At 35.0% G+C, this 21,884-nt stretch overlaps 2 protein-coding genes and 1 non-coding gene across 3 annotated transcripts; 1 reads left to right on the top strand and 2 right to left on the bottom strand.

The window, feature by feature from the left end:
- Positions 1 to 2,776: 2,776 nt before the first annotated feature.
- LOC109183912 (pentatricopeptide repeat-containing protein At4g32430, mitochondrial-like) lies at positions 2,777 to 4,309 on the bottom strand. Its single transcript, XM_019333944.1, has 2 exons — positions 4,256 to 4,309; positions 2,777 to 4,187 (listed from the first exon to the last, which is right to left on the bottom strand). The coding sequence occupies exon 2, from the start codon at positions 4,170 to 4,172 to the stop codon at positions 2,901 to 2,903; it is 1,272 nt and encodes a 423-aa protein (XP_019189489.1). The 5' UTR covers positions 4,173 to 4,187; positions 4,256 to 4,309; the 3' UTR covers positions 2,777 to 2,900.
- Positions 4,310 to 8,280: 3,971 nt separating this feature from the next.
- Positions 8,281 to 17,500, bottom strand: LOC109183911 (beta-amyrin synthase-like). Its single transcript, XM_019333943.1, has 19 exons — positions 17,396 to 17,500; positions 16,022 to 16,356; positions 12,742 to 12,927; positions 12,488 to 12,577; positions 12,209 to 12,406; positions 12,012 to 12,096; positions 11,749 to 11,915; positions 11,432 to 11,620; positions 11,232 to 11,345; positions 10,961 to 11,080; positions 10,740 to 10,862; positions 10,552 to 10,650; positions 10,344 to 10,400; positions 10,122 to 10,168; positions 9,897 to 10,040; positions 9,660 to 9,837; positions 9,440 to 9,520; positions 8,787 to 8,870; positions 8,281 to 8,601 (listed from the first exon to the last, which is right to left on the bottom strand). The coding sequence occupies exons 2-19, from the start codon at positions 16,220 to 16,222 to the stop codon at positions 8,479 to 8,481; spliced, it is 2,286 nt and encodes a 761-aa protein (XP_019189488.1). The 5' UTR covers positions 16,223 to 16,356; positions 17,396 to 17,500; the 3' UTR covers positions 8,281 to 8,478.
- A 3,927-nt stretch (positions 17,501 to 21,427) lies between these two features.
- TRNAS-CGA lies at positions 21,428 to 21,509 on the top strand. The gene has a single exon. It is a non-coding gene; the product is annotated as a tRNA-Ser (tRNA).
- The last annotated feature ends 375 nt before the right edge of the window (positions 21,510 to 21,884 follow it).

Here is a 21,884-nt window from a genome sequence, read left to right on the forward strand (position 1 = left end):
AACCTTAGGTGAGGACATGAGGATTAATCTAGACCATTAAATCATAATAAAGTATGGCTGAGATTAAAAGGAACAAATCACACGGATTAAGGAAACAAATTACTTTAAAATATTAAAAAATATAAATTTATGGGTAAATTAGTCTTATTAGAATCTGTGCATTACTACACAAAATATTGTGCATTCTTATACAGAGTGTTGTGCATCGATAAGTCTTTAGTTGTGCATTCTGACACCACCTAAAAACCCTACAGTGCACATCTCAGTGTCCTACGATGTAGTGAACTATGTGCACTAATGATGTAATGCACAACTCACCAGCCTACGGTGCACACCTTACAACACTAGGATGCACAACCAGCACACATGAAGGCACAATTGTACTATCCAAGCATTTGTACATATACACGACCATCCAAATATAGGCAATATTATATTCAAAAGAAAGAGCGAAAAAAAATAAAAAATACTGATTGCATTGCGTGGGCGAACACTCAATCAATGATGAAGAAATCGTGGCTCCAAATCGCAACGGTGGTGATTCAAAAAAATAGGAAACCAATTAAAGCAAGGATTACACATGTGTTCACACTTAAAAAAATAGAAAAGGACACTACTATCCAACTTTAACAAAAAAAATCAATCCATGTCATCTTAGGAAATTAAATCCGGACCATCGAAATAATATGTAATTTTGGTTTCGTACCAAAATTGGTTGGAATTAATTTTCTATAAATTAAATTCCATTTTTTCGGGACAAATATATATTTTATATATTTTTTGTGTATCGATTTATTCACCAATATCTAACACTCTTTGCCGGTACTTTCCAAAAAGTATTTCTAAACGTCTTAAATCTCAAAGTCTTAAACAAGACACAAATTGCACCAAATTTTTAAGCACACACAACAGAACAAGAATCTACGTAAGAATCAGTAACACTTATTCCAAAGTAGAGTGTTACCTTTCTCAATATTGCGCCCCTCAGCCTGCGTCTGTCCCATGACCATGATCCTCCCTGATCCGGCTCCTCCCGGACGTCCTTGCTGAAATCCCCCGCGTCCCTGGTTGCCATTTCTGTGTGGGCCTCCACCTGACTGATTCCCACGACCCATTCCTCGGTTTGGTGCCTGGTTGAACTGGCCTCTAGACGGCTGACTCTGGGTCGTACCATGGGATCTCTCCATCTTTGGATACCAACAAACGGCGACTCTATGCCCTGGCTTCCCGCAATAGAAACATGTCACGGGTCCTCCTCCACAAGTAGTCTGAGGGTGATCCTTACCACACCTCGTGCAAGTCACGCTCCTCACACTCGATAACCCTCCAGCTCCAGCTCCTTGTCCTATCACCAGATTCCTTCTTTCTCCATTTCGGTTGTCATTTCTCGCAACAGGATTGAATCTATGCCCCTTACTTGACTGTGAGTCATTCCCCTCACTCTTCTTCACGCTCCTCACGACCACTCACGCTAGTAACCGACTTTAAGTCACCGTTTTATCTATAAACTTAAATATTTACGTGTTGGACATTAATTTGGCAAATTGTATTGTGGACCCTGGTCTATGTAGCAACATGGAGTCGTGGACCATGAATTATGTATCATTTTAATTACACTTCAATTTCATTTGACAATATTGCAATGTTTTTTACTTTCATTTTCCCTCCGCACTAGTTTCATTATAGCAATACTAAAGTATCATTTTAATTCTACTATAGTTTCATTTGATAATATACATTGCTTGAGCTCTATTTTTTTATTTTATTTTTCACATACACTAGGTTTTTTTTTTTAAACCAACATACACTAGTTTAATTATAGTGATATTGAAGTATTATTTTAATTACACTTCAGGTCGTTTAACAATATATATTATTGTATGATTCTAGATTTTAGTTTCATTTTCCATGCACACTAGTTTCATTATAACAATACTAAAGTATCATTTTAATTATATTACAGTTTCATTTGATAACATTGTGCTTTATTTTTTAGTTTAATTTTTTACACATTAATTTCATTATAGTAAAATTAAAGTATCATTTTAATTATATTACAATTTCATTCGATGATCATGGTCCACAAAGCGATGTGTGGACAATGGTTCACTGTATAACAACTGTCATTAAGCTACCGTTCAATCTAATATGATAGTGGCATAGTGCAACAAGCGATCCAAGATCCTCATCAAATGAAAAAAGGTTTTCTATAAATAGTGCTCCGTATAAAATTTTTATAGTGGTTAATAGATACCCTTAAACATAGAACAATCAAGAATTATAGCATAAGCACAAAATGATCGTGATATTGCAAAATTTGGCCTCCATCTTATTAACGCGATCAAAGAACCTAAGCACAAGGGTTGAAGGTTTTGAAATCAGACATATTTATAAAGAGACAAATTGTTGCGCTATTTAGATGGCGATGATTATTGCATGGCCACCGTAGTGGTCATTATTAAGTTGTAACGTTTGGTTCTTAATTGAAGTTATTTATAATTTAAAGTTTTCATAATAATAAGTTTAATAGTAGTATATAAAATTTATATATTTAAAAATTATATTAAAAAATTATTAAATATAAAAAGAAAATTAAGTGACTTCATAAATGAATAGTAAATTAGACTAATAAAATAAGGGGGAGGGAGTGATATAATAGGATGCCATAAACTTCACTAAATGAACACAACTAATAGAGAAAACGTTTATTGAATAAAGAATAATTATTTCTTCCATTTAATATGAAGAAAAAAGTTACAAAACAAAAGCAGCGGCTGTTCTAATTGTACGGTCTATATATACACAAGTAAGCATTAGATGGCTCGTACCAGGTGGGTGTAGAGATAGAGCACTACTCTCATATATGACCACATGCTACGAACCTGTTGTATCTATCATCTTCATCTTCCACTAAATGTTTCATCTCTGATCCAAGCCACCCCATGCAGATTCAGAGAATCATCAATGCTTCCGACATCAACCCAACTAAATGCTACCTCTTTCTTCACTCCCTTTCTGATGTTTGCTACCTTCTCCCACTGCCCCTTCTCAGCATACAAATTCAACATCAACACGTACGAACCTGAAAGCTCGGGTTCCAAAGCGATCAAGGCTTCGCCTACCCTCTTAGCCATCTCTACATTGCCATGAGTCCTACAAGAACCAAGCAGGCTTTGAAGTACAGAGATTCCTGGTCCTCCTGGAATTTGGGACATGAATTGTTCAGCCTCGTTTAGCCGCCCTGCACGGCCAAACATATCAAAACCATGTATCTGCTTCCCAAATTCCAAATCTCTTTGCTGACCACAAGCTGAAACTGCACTAGTTAATGACACATGATCTGGTTTCATGCCTTCCCTTACCATTTCAATGAACCCCAAAATAGCTTCCAATGCATAACTCCCTTCCTGTGCATACCCTGAGAGGAGGGCATTCCATGAAACCAAGTCTTTACTTGGCATTTCACAAAATACTCTTTCAGCTCCTACAATTTTCCCCAACTTCAAATACATAGTCACAAGTGCATTCCCAATAAAAACCTCAAATTCCAATCCGGACTTCATTACACAAGAATGCAACTGATCTATGACTTCCAAATATATGAACATTTCTTGAGTCGTACAATGAGAGAGAGCTGTTGTATAACTCACTGCATCAAAAGTAATCCCAAGTGCATGCATTCTATGTGCAAAACACAATGCATCTCCTCCATTTTCACACCCAGAAAGCACCGTATTATATGAAACAGTATCAGGATTCTCCATGTCCTCAAAAACAAGTATGGCATGACTGAACTGTCCAGATTTGCAATACATATTCATCAATGAATTCGGGACAGTAATATACGAAAAGAATCCACTTCTTATAGTAAGACTATGTAATTTAGACCCAAATGTCAAGTCACCTTTGCATGCCTTGAGAGCTAACGCAATGGCAACCTCATCTATCTCTGAGACACCCATTTGAAACTGTTTCTTGAAAACTTTAAGAGCTTCAAATTGGCTCTGGTGAATAAAATTAAGCATGGAATGGTGTATAGACTTAAGAGTTGGTCTAGGACTTCTATCAAACATGTGGTGCTCATTCTGAAAAGAGCACAATGTCTTCACCAACTGCGGCGGTTGTCTGGCTATTCTCTGGAGAGCTTTGGGATTCAGTTGGCAGGTAAACATTGGAGACAATAAACTCTAATGGCAATGAACCCAGTCCACATATATATTTGAGAGAGAAAAAAACAACTTGATAAATTCTCAACTTTAGAACCCAGGTTTCATGCTTCCAGAAAGCACAAGTAGCAATGGAGATTCACTGCCAATTATACTTTCCATATCATCAGTGCTGATGTAAAAATCATATCCGGAGAAAAAGAACCCCAGATAGATTACTTCAGACATTGTTGCAAGCAATATCTCTCCATGAAGAAGAATAGATTTCAGCAATAAAAAAGCAGTAAATTAATAGATACAATTAAAAAAGAAGGAAACTAAGGACTGGGAATAAACCAGAGACCCTGATGATAAAATTAAAATTAATAAATTACATGTGGTTGACTAGGACATGTCCTTGAATCATTGTCGACGGAGCTCAAGCTGTCGCCGGCGATGGAGGTAGTGGCGTTGTCTGCTGTCAGAGGATGCAGTAGAAACATAGAAAAGAAGCTGGGCTAAAGTAGTGTTACCGCTCCCACATCGGATAAACAACATAAACACTAGTAGCCAGGCTCCTTATAAATAGATGCCACAACAATGCTTTACTCAAGCAGCCATGCAGTGAACACAAAGCGAACTATTCTTTCGCCTTTTACTAAAGAATACCGTGTGTGCATTGCAATGAATGGCATATTCTGATTTTTTGAGGTTGTTTCTCCTTAGGGAGAAGCCCAACAAATCAAGTTTTAATTGTTTCATAATAATAAATAAATTTTAATTTGACATACGGTCCCTTTTTCTCCGTGCTTTTTAGTATTCTCCGTCCCTTTTTGTTTTCCTGATGCATTTTCTTATCTGTTAATGTGACTTAGGCTAGGGTCTTACCCCCAACGAAGTCCACGAGGACTCGCAAAATCCATCTCCGCCCGCGCCGGAAAAGGTGTCCAATCAACAACGCCACCTGCTGCAGTGACCTTTTCACCTTCTTGGCTTGCATTTCTGCATTTCTGGAACCTGAAATAAAATTCCAAGAAAACGAGGCTATCGCATCGTCGACAAGAGAGCTAACTGCTGAAATCTATCTCTGCACTAAAAATGGCAGCTATGGAGGAAAGTTCAAGCTGTCAGGGATGTATATGAAACTAACGCGAATGGCTGGGAATGCAATATGTGCTTCAATTCTTGACTGAGGCAAAATCAATAGTTTTAGTTTCCTCCCTTGTGCCCTTTCGGCCATCAGATTCTTTGCACAAACTATTGCAATCTGCTTCATGAAAGGCAAGGAATGAAACACGTACAGGTTATTTTAGTCTATTAAAGCTCAAAAAATAGGTTAGTAACCTATAATAGGCAAATTCATTTATCATTGCCGTTTAGAAATTATATCTTCGCATTCAAACATTTCATTCTCTCTTCGCAAATTATGAATCAACTGTGTTTAAATTATGAATTTACAGTATAGAAATTATGAATCTACAGTATTAGATTTGTGAACATGTGATAGAGCTATATGTTCATAATTTTAGAAATATATATTCATAATTATAGAGTTATATGTTCATAATTTTCGATGTTCATATTCTCAATTGTTGAACTCTGTATTCACAATTACAGTACAGATATTATGAATCTACAGTATAGAAATTATGAATCTACTGTATAGAAATTATGAATCTACTGTATTTAAATTTTGAATCTACGATTTAAAAATTATGAATCTACAGTATAGAAATTATGAATTGGAACTGTGCACATGCACCTTGCATGGTGCACACAGCACAACGTTCCTCTATAATAACAGGTCGTTAGGATTCACCAACCACCTCTAGGGAAAAATCTATGATCCGCGTATTTTATTTTTATTTTTTTAGTTGTTCAATTGTGTTGTTCAACGACATGACAATGTTTTCTTTCTCCTTCGCCATGCTCTGAAACTCCATTTCAATTCTTCTCAACATGTCATCCTGCTCCATCGCCTTGCTCAGAGCCAAGGCCGTTCCAATAAAATATGGGGTCATGTGCGATATCTTAAATTGGGCCCCTTTCTCATATTAGTCATATGATCTACACCCGTTTTATGCTCTTTAAATCTAACACTGAGATGTGTCTAGTTCCTAAAACTTTCATTGATCAAAACACATTTTCCTATACCCTTTTTAAAAATCTTGCAAGAAAAACAAAACATCTTGTCAAATTCTTTTGAATATACAAGTCAATCTCGATCACACCTCATTCCATTTGACAAATATCTTGTGTAAAATGATGACCAAAATCTTATAGAGAATTTATTTTTATTGTTGATAAATCTCTTTTAGGACCTCTTTCACAGGAATATCTATTAATTTAGAATCACGGGCATCCCAATTTCTTGGATCATATATATATATCAAATAAAAGCAAATCATTTGGTTTATCATTGTGACCAACATAATCTAAACAACTATCAACATGTTTATTATTTTCATTGTCAAAGTGATACCTATCATCGTTGTGCACACTATCATTTAAATTCTTTTCCAATCCAACAAGCATCTTGATCTTCTATATCAAGATTAGCATCTAACAATATCTCCTTGGCACCATCTTTTTGCACATCTATTTGAGTTTCTTTTGTAATGAATTTTTCAAGAGCTCCCTTTAGAGATAGAGTTATTTGCTCAATTTTTATTTTTTTATTTTTTATTTATTTTTTACGCTTCTCAAACACAGATGAATATTTTCTAGAAGATATAATTATAAAATCCTAATGAAAAAAATAAAAATTTATTTAGAAACTCTATGAATAAATAATTAATCAAAAAACAAATTCTTGAATATATTAGTTTGAAATAAAAAATTGTTAAGTCATGTAAATAAAACAATAAACAAAAATTGTGAAATATTTAGTAATTTTAATTACCTGTTAAGAATTGAAGAACTTGAGCCGTAAATAAAACATTACGTATATACTAATGCGTAAATAAGCTGCGTAATGTTTTATTCGTGTAAATAAGCTGCGTAATGTTTTATTTACTTATAGCGCCGTAGGGTTACACTGAATGAAAAAGGACAAGAGGATGTGTAATACTAATGCTGCTCATCCACTTCCATTATGTATATACTATTTTTTTTTTAATAATATGGGAGCCCTGTGCAAAGACCCGGGCAAACATGTCCAGGGCTGGCCCTGCTCAGAGCCTTTATAGTTGAGGCCAAATAAGAGCAAATTAGGAAGTTGTTGCACATATGCAATTCTGTCCCGGGATGACCTCTCGACGCGTCGAGTCTTCAGCTCCGCAAAATCGAGATGTTTTGAAATTTCTCGACGTGTCAAGTCTTCGATGGGTGCTCAGGAACGATTTGCTGGAATTTCTCGACGCGTCGAGTCTTCGACTATCACACGGCTCTTGTTTCTGGAAATTTTGGACGCGTCGAGTCTGATTCTCGACGCGTCGAATCTCCTGTATCAGCACCCCAACTTTGTTTTTACTCCAAGCATGCTTTAAAGACTTCCCTTGCTTTTGCATTTACACTACAATGGTTTCAAAACACTAACAAACACCGTAAAACATTCAAAATAAGCATTAAACCATATCTTCATGAGAAAGCAAGGGAATATGCACTGAAAGTGTCAATTTAACGAACTTAAGAACTAAAAGTATATTCAAATTAGCAATAGAATCATGCACAAATAAGCTCACATCATACCCTGAAAGAGTCCAACAAGAACTCAAATATATTCCTAACATATAACCACTTATGATTTCATCATGATCGTTGGGGGTGATAGGTAGGTCTAGCAAGCTTCCAACTTGGTCAATTATTCCTCATGGCTTATGTTTATTGTTCCGAGGTTAATCCAATTGCATTCTAGACTGTCGAACTATCAAGGATAGGTAGGAATTACCCTAACATAGCCATTTTGAGGGGTTTTTTTTTCTTTTTTTTTTTTGGGTGAAGTTTACCATCAATTTGAGTTAGGTTAGGATGGATTCAAATTTTACGGGAAACTTTTTATTTCATATACAAAAGTATATAGATTTAGACAAGTATAAATATATTTTTATCCTTTTTGAGGCTATAAAATCAATTGCTAAAATGCTCTCTTTTGTGCCAAGCATGTAGTGTTTTACCTGTTGAAATGCGAGTAATCACTAAGCTATATTGTATACACACATTTATCTTATCTTCAACCTTTTTCATTGCAATTAGACAGCATTTTATATCCATTATAAGCTAAGAAACAAATAAACTTATCCACTCTCATAATGCTAAAACTTGAATCAACTCGATAAAGATTCTCCCTTTTCACTTTAATTAGCTGCCAAAGAAGGTTGAATCCAACATGGTCCTAGACCTTCTTAGATGACAACAACACCCTCTTTCGATACTCTGCCAAACCCCACAACGGATATATGTTTCTGTACGCCGAGTAGTGCAACATGCAATTCTTCATGAAAACTCCCGTAATTTCCTACCACGTTAAAAGGTGAATGTTAGATCATAGCTAGTAATGCTATATATAGAATATAAATATGTAGTCTCACTATCAGCTTATAATTTTAGTTGAGACGGAATATATTTTTCAACTGTTTGCTACTTGAACACATACATCCACTGCAGGTATTGATATTACAGGTTTTGTTTTTCTAGTTTTACCTGTTGGGGGAAGTCACCATTTTCCATCTGAGAATTTATTATGAGTTTTGCTGCAAGGTGGAGGGGCCTTGTATCTCTACCAGCCTGTCCAGGGGTATGATTAATTAAGGATCAAACAAATGAACAATTGTAGGAGTGTTTAACCAATAATTTAGGATGACTGCTTTAAAAGAGTTATCGTCACTTTTCGTTTCATGGGCTTGGTGACATTCCTATTATTGGTGCACAACAATGAAAATTATCAAAGGGCTTGGTGACATTCCTATTATTGGTGCACAACAATGAAAATTATCAAAGTGCATGACTTTTGTTTCTTCCCTACTTTTCGTCATTTCGATGATCCAGTGAAATCCCACTGAATTTTGTCACATAACTTGCGAGACACCAAAGCTTATGGGCAAAAAGTCCACTTACATGACACACTCTCATATAAAGTGAGATTTTTTACCATAAACTTTGGTTACCTGTAAGTCATATGACAAAATTTGATAAGATTTTACCTAAATGATCAAAAGAGGAAAATAAAAATAAAAATTGTGCACTTCTAATAGCAATTTTTATAGTCGTGCTGCAATAGTGAGAAAGACACCAAATTCGTGGAATAAAAAGTGACAATAACTTTTTAAAAGATTACTATTTGGAAGAAAGTTTACCTGGCCAGAATAAATTAGTCCCATTAGAGCCCATGCAGTTTGAACCAAATTTGAGTGATTTGCTTCAAGTTGTCTATACAACTGTATTCAGAAGATTCATAAGCTAAACGATACATATTTACATTTTATTTTCTTGAGAAATTCATAAATTTTGTTTTAAAGCGAGTAGACTACTAAGAACTTAAATCTATTCATCTTTTATGAGCTACATTGACATTACCATGTCTGGACAAGAACGATAACTTTCTCCCCAACCACCGTCATCCCTTTGTGTGGTTAGCAAGAACTCAACACCTTTACGCACGGCCGCACAATTGTTATAGGTCTTGCCTGATGCTTCTAGGCCTCCCAGAGCAAACCAAGAGCCATATGTGAAGCAAACGCCCCAATTACCGTACCTGATCATATAATCAATTTGAGCGGTAGGATGATAACGGTAAAAGAAAAGAAAACATACCATGAACCGTCAGGCATTTGGACATTTTCAAGGTATTTTGCAGCACTAGTGATGAAATTATCTATCTCTTTTGTTCTGTGTCCAGGGTACAGCTTCTTAAAGAGCACAAAAGCTTGAATTGCTGAAGAAGTGCACTCAACATACCTGTTTGGAAGCTCACTTAGTCTCAAATTCATTCATTTTAAAGAGGCAAAAACATAAGGCAAATGGAGACAGGAAAGTTACTCATGCTCTATAACAATGTCTGCAAAGAATTCTGTAGGGTTGAGCATCTGTACATCAATCAAATCAAGCAATTAGGTATGCATGACCTGGGCTATACTGCACATGGGCCGAACCACACTAAAGACTGAATCCAATCAATTAATTAAGCTAACCAATAATCTTATAAAACCATATGTTTCTCTCTTAATTTCCAATGTGGGGATCTTAATAAGAAGAAATTACCTCTAGCCATTCCGAGGAACCTGCAGGTTCCCATGCTGCCAAACCACCATTTTTGCTCTGTCATTAAAAAACAAAAGGTTCTTGGTCATTTGTTTAGTAATATCACTATATCATGATGAATTTTGGTGTGATGAGAGAAACCTGCAGCCACTATCCGAGCATGAATTGGCTAACACATACTCAGAATGATGCAGGCTCTGATCCTTACCTGTAAGGAAAGCAATACATTGACTGCATCATATAGTCGTCCCAGTTCCAATTGCTCACCAACAATTTCAGGAGGCATCATTGACAAAATAAGGCAACACTAAAGAAACCAAAGGGAAGAAATATCAAAACATTTATTAGTTTTTATCTACTCAATTCAAATTTCAATTTTTTCAGAGAATTAGATACCTTTAATCCTTCAGCAGTGCAATCAGAAACCTGCCATCCATGATCTTGATCCGAAAAAGTCCATGAGCCTTTAGAAATGTGCCGATACATGCCCTTAAAGTCACCAGAAGGATTGTCCTTGACCTGTAAGAAGATATGTAGTGTTATACACAAGTAAATAAAAGAATAAAACATAGGGAAACCAATTTTTTAATAAAGAAAATCTGAATTCTTGCTCTAACCTGAGAGTTTTTTATGAAGTCATGTCCTCTTCTAAGAGTATCTTTTATCTCACCAGTCAAGTCACTGGCTAATAGTGCTTGAATGGCAAAACCGGTATCCCATTGCTGACTACCAAAGCTCTGAAAATCAATGGAAATCACAAATATGAGCAAATTTAAACTAGGATATTATGCTGAACTTAGAAACATGGAATGTGAAAGGGGGGTAACTAGTATAAGCTATATGTATTTGCAAAGTGTTCTTGAGAAAGTTGCGTTTTTTTTTACTAACCTGCATCTTCATTCCATCTTCAGCAATCCATATATAATCAGGAATTCTAGCAAGATGCTTTCTAAAATAATCACCATTGGGGTCCTCAACCCAACAAGCAAGCATACATAAGACCTACATTATCAAGGCCAGGCAGTTGTAGAATGTAAATATCACCATGCCATATGATAGTCGAATCCATATTAAAGCCGTTTTCTTACCTTTTCCACACAGCCGATGGTGATGTATCGACTGTTCTCATCTTCATAGTGTATGTGCTTCATGGTAATTTCAAGAGCTTTTTTTCTCAACTTGCTGAAAGGCCAACGAGTCAATAGAGGCTCGGTCAGAATATAACAGCTATCCCACATCAAGTCTTGTATGAGGGGGTGAGGATAGTAGAGATCCTCCTGCATCAAGAAGTTAAGCTCGAGCCTTTGAATGAAAAAAGATAAAGGATGAACCCACCAGCTCACAACAGTTGGTAAGCAGACTATTAATGTAACTATAAGGTTGGAGGTTCGATTGGATAGATTACCTTTGCACACACATGTCGTGCCTTCCTCCAGTTAATTCTATCATATGGTTCATCATACAGCTCCTCTCTGAGTTGTAAAATGAGAGGTGTGATTGGACCAACAAATTTCTTGCCGTACAAATAAGACATGGGCATATAAACCATTCGACAGTAACACCACATTTTTGCTGCATTGAAGAACAAAAATGATTGCATATAACAATTTATCAAGCCAAGAAAGTTCCCACCAAATTTAGGACATCAGTATAAAAGTTTCTACCAACCTGGATGCATAGGAAGAAAAGATGGAAGGATCCAAAATTCAGGAGGCATAGGATTACACCCTGACCAGTCAAATAGTCCAAGTATCTACATACAAAACAAAGAAATTAAAGTTTGTACTTTATCAACAAGAACTTGCCATTGGCATAGTAACAACAAATTAACTGTAAGAATCCTTTATGTAAATATGTAATCATACCGAGAGCCACGTCTTTCCCCAGGAAGGAATTGCCTTAACAGTACCATGGTCAAGAATCCATTTCCTTGCTCGAGCACAGGCATTGTTCTCCCCACCATCTGCTCCTTCTCCAAGAATGCGCATACAAATGTAGCTTAGAGCTGTACAGAACATAGTGCTGTGTCCTTCAATGTGTAATCCCCACCCACCATCTTCATTCTAGATCATGTTGAAGTCAATGTTCATTACTCAAGCAAAATTATACATAAAGTAAATCTTAATACATGAAAATTTCTGTACCTGGTGACAGTAGATATACCGAAGGATTTCTATAACATGCTGTGCTGGGAAAACTGTATTAAGGTGGCCGGTTATGTATAAACACATGACCTGAATATTGGGTTGCCAAGAAAGGGAATAAAAGTCAAACAACACCATTCAATCAATAGTTCATACAATCATTACGACTTATCATCAAACACCTGATGGGTGTTCAACTAACTGTAAAACAATCAATGGAAAAAGAAAGAAAACAGTTGAGGATCGGAACTGACGAGAGGCGGAAGGAAGAATAAGGGGCCGGCATTTTCAGCTGGCCAGTGGCCGTCGCTGGCCTGCAAAGCTTTAAAGAAGTGGACTGCCCTTCTCAACGCCGCCGTAGCCTTTTCATGGCTGATTTCTTCTCCATCCTCTATCTTCACTTGTGGTATTTTCTGTTGGAAATTCTTCTCCCGGAGAAACTGTACGTGTTCAAATTCATAAGATTAAACGTGCTTGTAAATTGTAATGTAAGACTCATTTCCATATATTTGAAGCCATTAGAGCACTCTAGTAATGTAATACTCATTTCCATAATTGGAGATGCAGTCCTGACATATATTCTCATAAAATTAAACACGACTACTTATTGGATGGCGGGTTTGCCTATGTCCATATAAATCTTTACGTTTGGTAGGAATTAAGAAGACTTAATTCCATTTTCGGTCCTAGATTTATAGGTGGCAATACATTTTTAGTCATTTTTTATCAGAATATGTCTTTTTGATCCTAGTATTATTGTGACATGACCAATTTTGATCCTCTATCAAAAAATAGTTACAATTTCGTTAAATACATTTTTTCAATTATGAATTTTTTCAAAAAAAAAAATAAACATAAAAAATATAACGGATTAACGCACTTTGTATTAAAAAGATCAAAATGTCCTTCAATTTTACAAAATTTCAACCATTTTGTTGATAGAGGACCAAAATTGGTCATGTCACAATAATTCTAGGACCAAAAAGGGATGTTCTGATAAAAAAGGACTAAAAGTAGACTGTCACCTACAAATCTAGGACCAAAAATGGAATTAACTCGAATTAAGAAATTAGGGGGGAAAAAATTATAGTTTGGTAAAAAAATAATAAAGAATTCAAATTAATGAGTGCATTAGTCCATCTTGCCTTATTCATAATGGAAAACGATATATGTACTCCCCTGGAATATAACTCTCATCACACGTATAACTTGTATTGGTTAAAGAAAAGTGAATGAATAAAAACAGTGACCAATTTTGTTATTTAAATCAATCAAATGATGACACATCAACAAAAAGTAGAAAATGAGAGTAGATGTAGTATTACTCATTACTACTATTTTTTTTTTTTTCACAAGGTAAATCCTGTCTCCCGGTCCACGGGTAGGAAAATATGGCCCAAAGAGAATTGAAATCCTGTCTCCCGACCCACGGGTAGGAAAATAGTAGTATTAATGGCAGCCCAAATATGAAGACTATGGGCCAAAGGATGAGCTATAACAAGAATTGAACCCAAGTGGATAGATTGAGAGTATAAACCAAAAACCACTAAGTCAAGGTGCATATAGTGCTCAGATAGTGATGTCCTAGTGAGAGGCAAAACATCCTATTTATAGCAAAACCCCATGCCGCTGCACCGTCCACGTGTACGACCCTTGAACCACTCCCTCCCCATCCTCCACGTGTCCCACGTCCACGCACCATGTTGCGCCATACCACACCCTATCGCAACACACCGCCACACCACCTTTCGGCAACATCCCCCAGCTCACATACCGCGCCACCTCCGGAAATGGGGGCACCTGGTGCCGTGCTAGGCGCGCGGGGCACGACTTGGCCGCTTCGGGCTAGCGCCCCGGTCGGTGAGCTCATCCGATTGCCCCAGCGACACGCGTCTGCGCCGCCGCCCCGCCCCACCCCTGGAAATGGGGGCGCGGGCGATGCACCCGCCCGCGGGGGCCAGCGCCCCAATCGACGACCTCCTTCGGCCGGCCACCCCTGGCCGGTGGTACCCCCCTTCAGGGCCGGACCACCTCTCTTTCCTTGACCCTTCACCTCTTCTAACTTGTACTGTCAAATTCAACCCAATAACAATAGCCCAGTAAATCTTAGCTCATAACCCATATTCTCATCACCAACAAAGGAACAAAAGGGATAAACCAGTTTAGATTGTCCATAATTTTTTATTATTGTTTTTGAAGAACGTAAATTATTTACATTGTATTTGAATATGGGATAGGCTGCATTTAGTAATTGTGTTTTTGTGTTTTTATTATTTGTATGAAGAGTATTTGTATTTATATTTGCCATTTTGATTGTCATTTATTGAAAATTTAAATATTTTAAATTTTAAAATTTAATATGTGAACTTTTTTACTTAAATATTAAATTATACTAGTTTAGTAGTTTTTCTAGAGATAAACCAATGATAGAGATGAGATTGATAATGAAAACTTCCCTCAAGAACGAAATGATAAAAGATTTCATTTTCACGACAGGGCTTCGAGGATTGAAGAGTATGCATACTCCTCATCCTATTCCATTGCCATTCATATATTTTCCGTATATATCATGGAAACAATCTTACCTTTTTTTTTTTTTTTAGTACTATTGACTCTATTACAATGCAATATTTGTTCATAACTACTTTCTTAACCTATTGAAGCATAAAGAGTCAATATTAGCTGAGTCTCGAACCCACAACCTTTCATACGGACACAATCTTACTTAAATTGTGTAATTATTTTTTTTAATATCTCCTTTGTATCATAAAATAAAAAGTTGTAATTACAACAACTTATTTAGCTAAATCCTTCAAATTTCATCTTCTTCATTTTTTTTTAATGATCAAGGAAACTCGCGACTACTACTCCAAAGAAGTGTATTAGATAAATTCGCATTGTGACCCTAGCTCGCAAAGAACCACAAAAAGATAAATCAGCGTAGATATTACTCTCACTGAGAGCATTGAACATTGTAGTTTCAAGTTAATAACTTGACCAACTTGATTGGCTGGGATTACCATCTTATCCTTTTCTATTTTTAGTAGGTCTTGAAATTAAATTTGCATTTATATACTCATATTTTGTATGAACTTATTCCTTTTTTTCATACTGTATGTTGAGATTCATATATGTTAGGAAAAATTGTAATTTATGCCCCTCACAAATATGTCAATTATCAATGTCACCCCTGAATTATCAGTAGTGTAAATGCTGCCCCTCAATTTTCAAAACGTGACATATATTGCCCCTCCCCTAATATGAAGAAAGAGAAATATTGTTGTCAACGGAAGGAGAACAATCGAAGAAAGAAAAATTGAGGAAAAAAACGTGGTCTTCAAACAAGAAAGACGACAGGTAACCACATTTACATCACTAATAATTCAGGGGAGGGGTAATATATGTCAGGCTTTGAAAATTGAGGGGCAACATTTACACCACTAATAATTCAGGGGTAACATTGATAATTGGTCTATTTGTGAGGGGCATAAATTACAATTTTCCCTATATGTTATGTATCATGAAGTATTTTACCTGCATGCGCCAAAGAACATCGCTGCTGGGTTTGACTTGATACCGATTGTCCCAAAATTCTCGACGCGCCGCTTGGACTTCGGCGCGTTCCTCCGGCGTTCCGGCGTTGGGGTCGAACACCCATGTCTGGCGGCCAACGTAGTCGTTGGTACTGTACAAATACGGGTCGTTTCCACCTTCTGCAATCCTAAGCCTCCACATGATGATGATTTTGTTCTCACTAAGGTTGTTGCAGGCAAGAGGCAACTGATGATATGATGGCTATAGCGAGGTTTAGCTAATATATATGTTTTGGGCACCAAATTTGAGTGCCACCACCAAGTTGATTAATTTCCCTGAATGTTCCATACAAATTTTGCAGAAATAAGATCCAATGAACATGAGCTAGCTAGGTGCAGCTATATATATATATATATATATATATATATATATATATATATATATATAGAGAGAGAAACTGATAGAATTTAAAAACACTTGATACTACATCTGCTGCTGATAATAAAGTTGAACCCTAATCCTAAAGACCCCACACTCTAACCCAACAGAGAGTACCGCTGGTGAATCTTGATCCCAGATCATTCTTTCAAAATTTCATCTCTATAACCAGTTGAGCTGTCCATGCGGGTATGATAATATTTTAACATGTGTGAACTATTAGTTATTTTGTAAATGTACTATCAAAAGTTTTCAAATGTACTATAGAAATGTCAACCCATTTTTCTCATTTTTCCTTAATTCTACACATTCTCAAGGCTATTAGTTCTTAGATGAATTACGAACCTAACTATATAAGAAAAAAAAAATAGTTACCAATTGGATAATGTCACATCATGAGGGATGAATTGAAGAGAAAAACTCTATGTTTGTTATAAACATATTAAGTGGAACATCATTTGTAACATACGTACAAATGCTTTGATTGCTCATATATTTGCACCTTGTATTATATATATATATATATATATATATATATATATATATATATATATAGCTTGTATCATGAGACAAATGATGAATAAGAGATGATCCTCCTTTCTCCCTTGTCTATTATGTATATTCTTTCAACACTATCTATTGACTTTTTTTTAACAACTAATTTTACCAAAAGTTTTTACTTCAAATCTACTAGCTTAGCTTAGTTTAACAGCTTGTAATTAGGTATGACGAACAAGCCAAAATCTTATATCCAATATAATCATTTAGTTTTTCAGTAGATAAAAATATCTCATGAAATTGTTAATTTACACGCTTTAATGGTCTTGATTAGTATTAAAAAAAAAAAGATAGAACATTGGATTTTTTTTTTTTCTATAACACATGCACAAACCACACAACTCAAGAAACAAAGAAAATTTAGGATAGATTACATACCGCCTCTTGATTGAAATTCAAGGAGCTAGGAGCTGCAAATTATATGCAACATTGCATGTATTTGTGACTATAATTCTATAATATAAGCTAGCTAGAGAGAGTATTACAAGGGTCTAGCAACAAGCATGGGATAAAAGCAACGAAAATTTGGTAGGTCAGATTCTTTAATTTGTTAGTTAAAGCTAGCCACACAAAAGATTATGTGTCTATAAGAAATTAAAGACATTGCATATCAGAACGAGATATTGTTGGCATGTCACAATCTCAATTAATTAATTCATGTCATTTTCTTAATTTTGTTCACGAGTAATGAAAAAAATGATTGCGGAGTGGGAGAAATTTATGGAGGAAAGCAAGTTATGGACACCCTTGGGCAAATAATTAATTTTCGTTATATAGATTGAAACCAAAGCTCATAGTGGGAATCTTGTGGGGATAGGAATATGCCATTTCTTGACCATTTTTACCTTTTTGAATATAGTTTCATCATATCTCTTTGGTAGATATTTGTATAAAGCATCCACCAATTATGGACTCATTCTTGTCTTTGGCCTAATCTATGCAATCATGTGAAAAGTGATCGAAAGGGTCTTTAATTTTCTGTTTCCTACTCAACAAATTAACCAAGCTAACACAAAAAGGGACAAATTAAAATAAAGATCGGAATATATTGTTTACCTTATTTCATAAAGATAGGAATATATTGTTTACCTTATTTCGTAAACATAAAAGTTAAGTAAACGAATAATATTCTTCCCAAAGTAAACGAATAATATAATCTTATGAGTTGCTTCTAATGTTTAAAAACTTAGGTTGTGTTTGGATCGCACATGGGATCGAAATTAGAATTTGAATCTGAATGGAATCAAATACTTGGAGTCTATTCGACAAACTTTATTTATGAGCTTATACCTTATTTTAAACTACTAATATAATAAGCTATAAATTCTGTTTGGTAATGCTCCTAAAATAAGCCCGTAGTTTAAAATAATAGCTTATTTTGAAACGCTATCTTAGGTAGCCTTTCGAAATAAGCTAGTATCTTCCTAACTATTTTTCCATCTTTGTCCTTATTATTTTAAAGAAATGACATCCTTTACCCTTCCCAATTAAAATCATTTTCTCTTCTCTTTTATCCGCAAATTTCACCGCAATTATTATTATTATTATTATTATTATTATTATTATTATTATTATTATTATTATTATTATTATTATTATTATTATTATTATTATTATTATTATTATTATTATTATTATTATGACATGAAGGAGATTCGCAACAATAATATTGCTACTTCATTATGATATGCTAGATCATGATTATGGTAATAATTTTATTTCAAAATGTTAATTTTTTTTAGGACAAAATGTTAAAATTTAATATGTAAATAAACTAATTTAAATTTTATGAAGATGTCATTTTTTGTCTTTTTACATTTATCAGCATATTAAAAAGTAAATTTTACCAAACACTTTCAAACATAACAACTCTCCAGTTTTCATAGCTTATAGCTTTTCAACTTTCAGCTCCTTTTAAACTTTCAGCTACCTTTTCAGTTAGGTTTGCCAAACATAGCCTTGGTAATGGTATGTGTTTTGGTGAAAGCATTTTGCATGTTTAGTAGTAGGGTGGAATTGATGATTACCAATATTGATGTTTCGTTATGTATGACCCTATAATGGGAATAAAGATTTTAAAAATATAAAAACAAAAAATCAGAACAATTGATCCTAATATAATGATCCAAAGCACCAATATGAACAAAAAAATCAAAACAAAAGTCTATATTAAAAAAAAAATAAACAAAAAAAAAAAAAAAAAACTCATCTAAACTTAAAGATTATATTACGAATAAGATGGAATGATACATTTTTTAACTAGGGAATGAATTTTTAATTGAAGGGGTAATCAAATCTCATAGTTGTGTTTTATAAAATTGTCAACCAAACACTAATTATGATTTTGATTCTCATTCCTAATGTGTAAACCCATGAACCAAACACACCCTTAATTCAATCATTATATCGTGCACCAGCATTGTGCGCCCTGGCCCAAAACGATGTCGTTTTTATAAGTTATGTGGTGGTTGACGCGACGGCACCACTCCGTCCGTCCAATCCCGTTACAATTTTTTTTTTTTTTTTAACACTAGTATTTATGTGTGTTTTGTTAAGAGTTTATGTGTATTCTGTTAAGAGTTTCTGTGTATTATGTTAAGAGTTTATGTGTATTATGTTAAGAGTTTATGTGTATTATGTATTATGTTAGATTATGTGTATTATGTTAGGAGTTTATGTGTATTCTACTATACAATTATGTACATCCGAAACAAAAAGATTTTATTTTTTATTTTTAGAAGTTAACTCGTTTTGGTCAGGGCGCAAAATGCATTGTGCGCCCTGGTGCATGATATAATTTTCCCCCTTAATGTATCATGGTATCTTCTTGGACCTCATATTTTAAAAAAATGCTAATACATCAAATTTTTTATTTACTCGTAATCGCTATCTGAAGGTACATTTTGGTTACTTAAGGTGCGTGAGTTTTGTACTTAAGGTGCGTGAGTCTTGTGCTTAAGGTGCATGAGTTTTGTTTTTAAGGTGCGTGAGTTGTGTACGTAATGTGAGTAGTTGTTGAAACTTAATGTGCGTGAGTTTTTTAATTAAGATGCGTGAGTTTTGTGCTTAAGGTGCGTGGGTTTGTGTTTAATGTGAGTAGTTGTTGAAACTTAAGGTGCGTGAGTTTCCTTCTTAATGTGTATTGTTTTCCTCCTTAAGGTGCGTGATTTTGTATGTTTAATGTGCGTCAGTTGTATAAAATTTAAAGTGAACAATTTTTATGCTTAACGTGCGTGGTGCGTGAGTTTTACGCTTAATGTGCGTGGGTTGTATACTTAAAGTGCGCCAATTTAATGCTTAAGGTGCGTTCCTTCGCACAATCATACGGGAACCCCTCCCCGCACCCGATCGCTTCCCTATATATCCCTAATATCAATTGTAAGTCTGTTAAAAGTGGATGTTATTTAATTAGCATAAATATTGTTGTTTTAGGAATATGTACATTACTAAACAAAAAGAAAGATCATCGAAGTTGTGGGTGTGTTAGAGTGGTTATTGGGCATGACTAGAAATTATGTGTGTTTTGCTTGCGCGGGTTCAAATCCTGCCGCTCACGAAGTTATAATTATTATTTTTGGTTAATTTGATTTGTAATTAATTATCTACCCCTAGTTGATTTAGGAAGCTTCTGGTGCCTGAAACCCCAAGTTTACAAACCTTAATTAGGACACAACGTCTTATTGTGATTCAACATTTTTTTAGTATTCTAGACACTTCCTTTCATTCTTAAACTTTAGGAACTCCTGAACCTCCATTCTTACTCGATCTTCTGGTTGTTCCATTCTCAAAATAAAGCTAGAATCCCTGCCTCCCTTCCGTCTTTCATCTTGCTCACAAAAAAAAAAAAAAAAAAAATGGTACGTAATCTCTCCATCTAAATTTTTTTGAAAAAGTTTATATATTTACGGTCTTTAGTAATTAATTTTAGTACATGGGCATATATAAGAAGCTTTGAATCCAAAAGCATATTCATTGGCTGATGCCCAGAGTAAGACTCACTACTGGAAATTCTGAAATTTCCGACCACTCGAAAGTGATCTTAAATCAAGTTGAAAGTCTTGTTCCGACCACTTTTGGTATCCGGAAAAACCTTTGTTGCTATTTCCGACCACTTTTTAGACTTTTTGGTATCAACTTAATTTAAGATCATTTTCAGGTGGTCGGAAATTTCAGAATTTCCAGTAGTGACTCTTGGATCTTGTTCAACAAGTTTGTAATTACAAACGACTCAAGGGTGGTAATGAAGGTTTGCCCCAATATGTATGCCAATATGGTTATATGAAATTTAAATTTAATTAGTTGGGGTTTCATGTGTTGGTTTTTCTTGTTTGATCCTTAAACTTTGGTCAATGCTTTGTTTCTGTTTTCGATAGTAAGGAAACAAATAATTAGAAGATAGAGTTGTGGGTTGTGGGCATGCCGGAGTGGTTAACGGGCATGACTCGAAATCATGTAGGTTTTGCCCTCACAGGTTCAAATCCTGCTGCTCACGACTAAAATTAAGATGGAAGTATCATTTATTAGTGTTGTATATTCTTTGTATTTGTATTTTTCTTGTGCGCTTCATATATGCAAACTTACATTAAAATTCGTTTTATTCATTGGCTAATCAAATAAAAATTATATTGATTCAAAAAAAAAAAAAAATTATATATTATCATATCAGATAGTGAAAAATTATATTGTGGGCAACTTAGAAAATATGGGCAGGATGATAAGTTTGGAACTTTGGTAATCCTTATACCAATGATTAGGGTTCACAGTGTACCGTGGACCCTAGTGCATGTGTATGTGTTTTATGTTATAAGTTTTTGTGTCTTGTGTTATGAAACTCTATACCTTACGAATATGAATTCTGTATCTGAAA

Source organism: Ipomoea nil, unplaced genomic scaffold, assembly GCF_001879475.1.
Source record: "Ipomoea nil cultivar Tokyo-kokei standard unplaced genomic scaffold, Asagao_1.1 scaffold1237, whole genome shotgun sequence".
In the NCBI taxonomy this organism is placed as follows: domain Eukaryota; kingdom Viridiplantae; phylum Streptophyta; class Magnoliopsida; order Solanales; family Convolvulaceae; genus Ipomoea; species Ipomoea nil.